Source organism: Microtus ochrogaster, chromosome 18 (assembly GCF_000317375.1).
Source record: "Microtus ochrogaster isolate Prairie Vole_2 chromosome 18, MicOch1.0, whole genome shotgun sequence".
In the NCBI taxonomy this organism is placed as follows: domain Eukaryota; kingdom Metazoa; phylum Chordata; class Mammalia; order Rodentia; family Cricetidae; genus Microtus; species Microtus ochrogaster.
In genome coordinates, this window is record NC_022020.1 from 30,711,746 (window position 1) to 30,719,411 (window position 7,666).

General features: G+C 40.6%; 1 protein-coding gene across 6 annotated transcripts in view; it reads right to left on the bottom strand.

Moving 5' to 3' along the window:
• Ppp2r2b (protein phosphatase 2 regulatory subunit Bbeta) overlaps window positions 1-7,666 on the bottom strand; it is a 399,374-nt gene that overhangs the window by 9,314 nt on the left and 382,394 nt on the right. For all 6 annotated transcript variants that reach the window (XM_026783466.1, XM_026783468.1, XM_013349565.2 and 3 more), the window contains one exon: window positions 5,133-5,302. In XM_026783466.1, the coding sequence (XP_026639267.1) occupies window positions 5,133-5,302 (170 nt within the window). The remainder of the gene's footprint in view (window positions 1-5,132; window positions 5,303-7,666) is intronic.

Below are 7,666 nucleotides of genomic sequence, written 5' to 3' on the forward strand. Positions count from 1 at the left end.
CACATCAAAAAGATTATCTACCATGATCAAACAAGCTTCACCCCAGATTTGCAGGGGTGGTTCACCAAATAAAAATTAGAAAATGTAACCTACCACATAAACAAACTGAAAGACAAAAACCACACGATCATCTCATTAGATGCAGAAAAGGCCTTTGACAGAATTCAATACCCCTTCACTCTAAAAGTCTTGGAGAGATTAGGCATACAAGGGAAATACTTTGACATAATAAAGGCAGTTTACAACAAACCCATAGCCAAACACCAACTTAAATGGAGAGAAACAGAATAATTCCACTGAAATCAGAAACAAGACAAAGCTGTCCACTCTTTCCATACCTATTCATACAGTATTTGAAGTCTTAACTAGAGCTATAATACTACTGAAGAAGATCAAGGGGACACAAATTGGAAGAGAACAAGTCAAAGTATCTTTATTGGCAGATGATACGATAGTATACTTATGTGACCCTAAATTTTTCACCATCTAGCTCCTATAGCTGACAAGTTCTTTCAGCAAAGTAGTAGGGTACGAAATTAACTCACAAATCAGTAGCCTTCATATAGACAAACAACAAAGGGATTGAGAAAGAAACCAGGGAAACAATACCCTTCACAATAGCCTCAAAAAATATAAAACATTTTGGGGTAACTCTACCCAAGCAAGTCAAAGACTCATGACACTGAAAGAAGGAATTAAAAATAGTAGAAAATAGAACCTTTTCCCACGCTCATGGATTGGTAGGATTAATCAGAAAAAATGGTCATCCTACTAACAGCAATATATAGCTCCAATGCAATCACCAATAAAATTCCAATGCAATTCTTTACAGATCTTGAAAGAACAATTTTCAGCTTCATGTAGAAACACAGAAAGTCCAGGATAGCTAAAAACAACCCTGAGTAATAAAAGAACTGCTGGAACTATCACTATCCCCAACCTCAAGTTGTACTACAGAGCTGTAGTGATAAAAACAGCATGATTTAGCACAAAAACAGATCAATGGAATTGAATTGAAGACTCAGACATAAATCTATACATAATCTATGGTCACCTGATTTTTTTTTTAAATAAAGAAGTCAGAAATACACACTTGAAAAAAGCATCTTCAAAAAATTGACCTGATCACATTAGATGGCTGTATGTAAAAAAATCCAAATAGATCCATATTTATCACCCGGCACAAAACTCAACTCCAAAATTGATAAAACCAGGTACACTGAACGTGATACAAGAGGAAGTGGGGAATAGTCTTGAACTCGTTGGCACAGGAAAAGGCTTTTTGAGCAGAACATTGCTAGCAGAATTAATAAGTCTGGTCTCATGAAACTGAGAAGCTTCTATATGGCAAGGGACACCAACCTCAGGATGAAGCAGCAGTCTACAAAATGGGAAAAGATTTTACCAACTACACATCTGATCGAGACCTAATATCAAAAATATATAAAGAACTTAAACTTGATATTAAAAAAGAGCCTAATTAAAAATGGGGTACAGATCATCATGGAAAATTCTCAAAAGAGGAAATGCAAATGGCTGACAAACAAACATATGCTTAACATCTTTTGTCATAGGGGATATGTAAACCCAAACCACTTTGAGATTTCATCCTACACCTCTCAGAAGGACTAAGATCAATAAAACAAATGACAGCTTAAGCTGTTGAGCAAGTACAGAAAGGGGAACACTCTTCCATTGCTGATGGGACTTAGAACTTGTATAAACACTATGGAAACCAGTGTGGATGTTCTTCAGAAGATCAGAACTGATCTACCTCAGGATTCAGCCATACTACTCTTGGGCATATATATACCCAAGGGATGCTTCATTTTACCACAGAGACACTTGCTCCACCATGTTCACTGATGCTCTATTCATAAAAGCCAAACACTGGAAACAACACACTACCCCTCAATGGAAGAATGAACAAAGAAAATGTAGCACATTTGCACAATGGAGTATTACTCGGCTGTTAAAAAAAGTTAAATCGTGAAACTTGTTCGTAGATGGATGGGATTAGAAAAAAAAATTCTGACCGAGGTAACACAGACTCAGAAAGACAGATATACTACGTATTTGCTTATATGTGGATGTTAGCTGTTAAGTCAATAATAAACAAGCTACAGTTCATAGAACTGGAGGTTAGGTATAGAGTAAGGGACTGGGGGTAGGAACCGATCTTCCTAGGAAAGGAAAATAGAATAGATGGTTATGGATGGAAGGATGGGTGTTACTGGAAAGGGAGGACCAAATAGGGATGGGGAGGGAATACAGGAAAAAGGGAGGTAGTATGGGGGGAGAGAACTAAAATTAAGGACCATTTGAATGGCATTATGGAAGTCTAATATAGTAGTTTCCATATATATATATATATATATGAAGGTGATCTAAAAGGAATCTCCAAATAATAGACAGAGCCCCAACTGGATATCTCTTATCACCAAATGAAACTTGCAATACCAGGGACAGGCCACATTTAATTGGGTTGTTGATCAAAGGGGTCCCATTAGAAACCCCAAACAACCCAGGCTATAGGTTGGTATCCACAAACTGATGGCAAGGCTCTAATGAAGACAACACCTACACAACATTGAACATGGAGTAGTCCAGCAGATGCCCACCTAGAGCGACCACTCTAGGTAGATACCATTCTACTATGGTTGGTTTCGATAGTACTCTGTGTGCTACCCTTTCCTTCCAGCTTGTGTCTCTGAAGACACCACCTTCAGCACTTCAGGATGATGTGGGGTTTTGTTCTCAAGTCCACATGCTCAAATGGAGTGCCCTGCTGCTCATGTCTTCTTCTCAGTTCCTTTGATGTCACCCATTCAAATTCAACTTCTTGCTATCCACGTCATCAAAAGCACAGAGTCATTCTTTGAAGCAACTTGAGTACCTCCTTCTCTCTCTCTTTTGAGTACCCCTCTCTCTTCCATTCTTTCTGCCATAATTTTTAGTGACTCAAACACGTGGCTATTAACTACTAGATCGAACATATTCAATGATTTTCCTTCCCTGCCCCCACTGTCACATGACTACAACAGTATCTAATGTGCAAGTCTTACTTCTATTGTAAGTAGAATATTCCTTTCTTTTTAGTTCACAGTACCTTGATTCTGTCAGTTCTTGAAGACCATTGACCCAAGCGCTTTGTTCTTCCTTAGCTCTTTAAGGTTGGCAACTTCGCTCATAATGTGCAAGTTCAACAAACCTCTCTCTTCCAATTCCACTCCCTTAAAACTGCACCATTGGGTGAACTCCTTCTGTCACTTGTGCCAAACAGGTGAATGTGATTGGAAGACACGATCACATATGTTTGTCTTAGCTTATTAAAAATATTTTTTTTTGCAACAAGTTTTCATGCATCCCAAGCTAAGGATGTCTTTGAACTGATTCTCCTGCCTCCACTTCCTGTGTGCTAGGATTACAGGTGTGTCCCACCCTGCCCTGTTTATACATTACTGGGGAATGGACGGAGGGCCTTTTGCATGCTAGGCAAGTACTCTACCAGCCAAGTTATACTCCCAATCCGTCCAGTAAGCAGCATCCCTCCATCGTGTCTGCCTCAGCTCCTGCCTCCAGGTTCCTGTCATGACTTCCTTTAATAATGAACAGCAATGCTGAAGTATATAAACCCCTTTCTCCCCATCTTGCATTTTGGTCATGGTGCTTCATTGCAGCAACAGAAACCCTAAGACAGATTGTATAAGAACTTTAAAATCTATTTATTTTCCTGTCTCTTCACTTGTCTCCGCTACAGTGTTTCCTCCCCAGTGCGACTAGAATGTTTGAAAATCACAGTGACAAAATGTTCCGGAGTTGGTAATGGCTCTACAGTCCTGTGACTATACTAAAACCCAGGGAGCTCTATGTTCTGAAATGAGTGAATCCTGTGCTAGACGAATTGTATCTCAAGCAAAACATTATAAATCAAAGCTGTCTGCCTAGAGTCCCCTTTCCCTGCCTCATTTCTTTTTTATCTAATTAGAGATAATATAAAAATATAAGCAGCTATTTTTGCCCCTTGGTTCATCTTCTCCTGGCTTTTGAAATTCCTCCATCAGTGTTTCTGTCATCTTCTACCCAGGGCTGAGGGCAAGTCCTTGGTGTTTCATCCTTCCACATTCTCTAAGGAAGCAGATGTCACTGACTCTCCATCTTCCCTGTTGTTCCATCATCCTGCTCACATCAGCACCATCTCCTTTCCTGCAGGCTGCTTGTCATGCTATAAGGTGGAACCCATTGTTTTCAATGCTATTTCTTTGTACCCAGTCAGAGACAAGTAGAGCTCTCAGCACCAGATTTCATAAGACCAGGCCCCACTTTAGTCTTCAGGCTCAACTTTCTGCCCCCCCTGTTCCAAATCACAGAAAACTTTCTCAATCTCAGTTCTCTTTACTCCAGGTCTTTGGCCATGGTCGGTCGGTCAGTCGGTCTGTCTGTCTGTCTCTCTCTCTCTTTTCCTTCCTTCCTTCCTTCCTTCCTTCCTTCCTTCCTTCCTTCCTTCCTTCCTTCCTTCCTTCCTTCCTTCCTATTTATTTATTTATTTATTTATTTATTTATTTATTTATTTTCAAGACAGTTTCTCTGTGGCTTTGGTGCCTGTCCTGGAACTAGCTCTTGTAGACCAGGTTGGTCTCAAACTCACAGACATCTGCCCGCCTCTGCCTCCTGAGTGCTGGAATTAAAGTCATGCACCAACACCTCCTGGCTGCCAAGTATTTTTCTAAGCAAATGTCATTGCTAATCAACTCATGATAGTTTTGTCTTCACCTTCCTTACCCTGCAAGGTTTCCCTCCCTCCCTTGGGCTCCCCTGGTCTCAGCACCATCTCTTGCTCAAATGCAGTGAGTTCCTTGTTTACCAGTCAGCTTCTTCACTAGAGAGCTTCATGAGAGCAAGGCCATGCTTGTCTTGCTCACTCTAGCTATGGTACCCATCCCACGTAACAATTTCAGAATATAACTGTTACTCATCCAAGTCCACATGCATCCTTATCTTAAATCCTATGGCACTTGTGGCCTGTAGTTTTTTTATGTAACACATCACTATGAACAGCCTTTCTCTCTCTGCACAGTAAACATCAGCAGGCAGAGGCTGACGTAGAAGCCCACCAAGAGTGTATTCTGTACCTGATAAGTCTCGATGGGGCGATTTTCCATGTTGAGATCCCAGACTTTCACGGTCAGATAGTCTCTGGTCATGATATACCTCCCACTGTGGCTGAACTTCACATCCGAAATTGAAGAGATAATTTCAGAGAAAAACGATCTGTTGCTTGGATCTTCTGGCTCTTCAAAAACTGTAGAACATAAAACAAAAGCAAACCATGATGAATACAACACAGGCTTGTGATCAGATTCTAAAGTTTGGGCCAGACAGAGCTCTAACAGTGAAATCAGAGTTTCTATGGAGGGTGGGTGTCTATAGAATATAAAGAAGTTGCCAACATGGTTAGCTCCCTGGAAACAGAAACAGAAACAGAAACAGAAACAGAAAAAGAAAACAAAACAAACAAACAACTGGTGAACTGAAAGATTACCATATTTTCAAGGGACTGATATGGGCCCTGTCTCACACTCTCCTTGCTGGGACACTGCCTGTCTGAAAACCCAAGATCTGGACCATGTTTTCCCCCATGGATGTCATGTGCATGCTCATATGTGGAGACATCTTAGAATTCTCTTTTTAAATTTTCCTTTCATCTCTCCTCTTTTCTTCCCTGTCTCTTCTCTATTTCTTTTTTCATGGTGTTAGTGATCAAACCCAAAGTCTTAGGTATGCTAGGCAAGGACCACTTAGCTATACCCCGAGACCATGGAGTCATTTCACATGCTTAAACATTTTTCAGTTTTTTCTAAAACATGTAATCTATATTACTTGAAACAATAATGCAAAAGTTAGTGGGCTTATATATAATGATGTATTTATGAATCATACCACAATCTAAATTCAGATGTTTCTACCAATTCCCTCTCAAAAAATCCCCTTTATTTCCCATTCCTATAATTCTAGGTAAATATTAATCCACTTTCTGGGTTCTTTATGATAGTAATTTCACATCTTATGCAACCACAGATCATAGGGCATTCTCTGCCAGACTTAACATAGCATACTATTTTCAAGCTTCATTATGCTGTAGCATGTTCTCTGCATGGCTAAATCCCTGCATGGAATTGCAGGATTCTGTTGACCCACTGATAAGCTGATAAACATTCGAGCTGTTCCCATTGATACAATGGCACTGTGAATCTTCACATACAGTTTTTTTTTGTACAAGGACAATGCATGTTTTCATTTTTTTCTTGGATTGCGATGTAGAAAAGCTCCAGACTGTCTTAGGTCTAAGGTCAGTTTGCCCTTTGTTTGGATGACATAGGAGCCTCTGGTGTCCTTCTGTGCAAATCTAAAACTTGGAGTTTTAGATTCTCAGGATCTTTCTTGCTGGTGATTCTGTTTCTAGCCTATGATTTTTCCTCTCTTTTTCTTTATTATTGTTACATGGATACATACATATAATTAAATAAACACAATCTCCTAGAGTCCATTCAGTGTCATTGCTGGACTAGGCCATCTCTGGACCATCACTTCACAACCATCTCTTTGGTTTAAATGTCTCATTTCAATGCCACCATCACCTCGGCTTTGATGATCTTGACAGATGAGAGGAGGTGAAGGTTTGCTTGTGATGAGGAAGGAGCAGACTCAGACTCACGCACGGGTTTTACATTGCTCACTTCTGCCGACTTCCCTTCCACGGAGAAGCACAGCTGGCAGGCTCTTCCGTTTAGAGACAAGGTCGACTATTTCCCATAATGGGGACACAACTGGCAATTTCCATAAGGAGTGAGGCAGATGGCAACTTTGCTTTGGAGATCTGCAGGCAACAGTTCTGCCTCTAGAGAGAAAAGGCTTACCGACTGAGACACAGCCAGCCGTTTTTACTACACAGAAAGTTCAATAGTTTTTCTCAACGAGAGAATTGGCCCACAGTTTTCCCCCAGAGGGTAAGAACTCCCTAGGGCTGCCAGCATCAGCCTCTGTCCAGCTGAGAACAGTGAGAGAAATGGTTTAAGATTTAGTTGGTGCCTACTGTACTTAATATGCTTAGTGTCCTCATTTCCAGACATGGGCTAGAGATTGGGAATTGAGACCATATTTACCAGTGGAGGATTCAGACGTGGGAAACAGTGAAGTCCAGTGGTTTAGTTCTTGTGATATGCTTTTTATACACCCTTTATGATTCCACAAATAATTGTTCCTCAGTGAACACTGCAGCCCCATGGTGCCTTGCACAGCCTGGCGGAGAAAAAGTGTATTGTGGAATAATCTCATTGTATTCTGTGAAGCTGTGTCTTTGCCAAGGTGCCTACTGATTGGTTTAATGAAGAGCTAAATGGCCAATAGCTAGGCAGGAAAAGGTTAGGCTGGACTTCTGGGCAGAAAGAGAAGAGAAGGAGCTGAATCTAAGCACTGAGAAGATGCCAGGGATATGCAGAGGAAGCAAGACATGCAGAAGGAGAGGTAAAAGCCACGAGCCATGTGGCAACACATAAATTAATAGAAATGGGTTAAGTTATAGTTATAGGAGCTAGTTAGAAACAAGCCTAGCCTAAAGCCGAGTTTTCATAATTAATAAGAAGTCTCTGTGTCCTTATTAGGAACT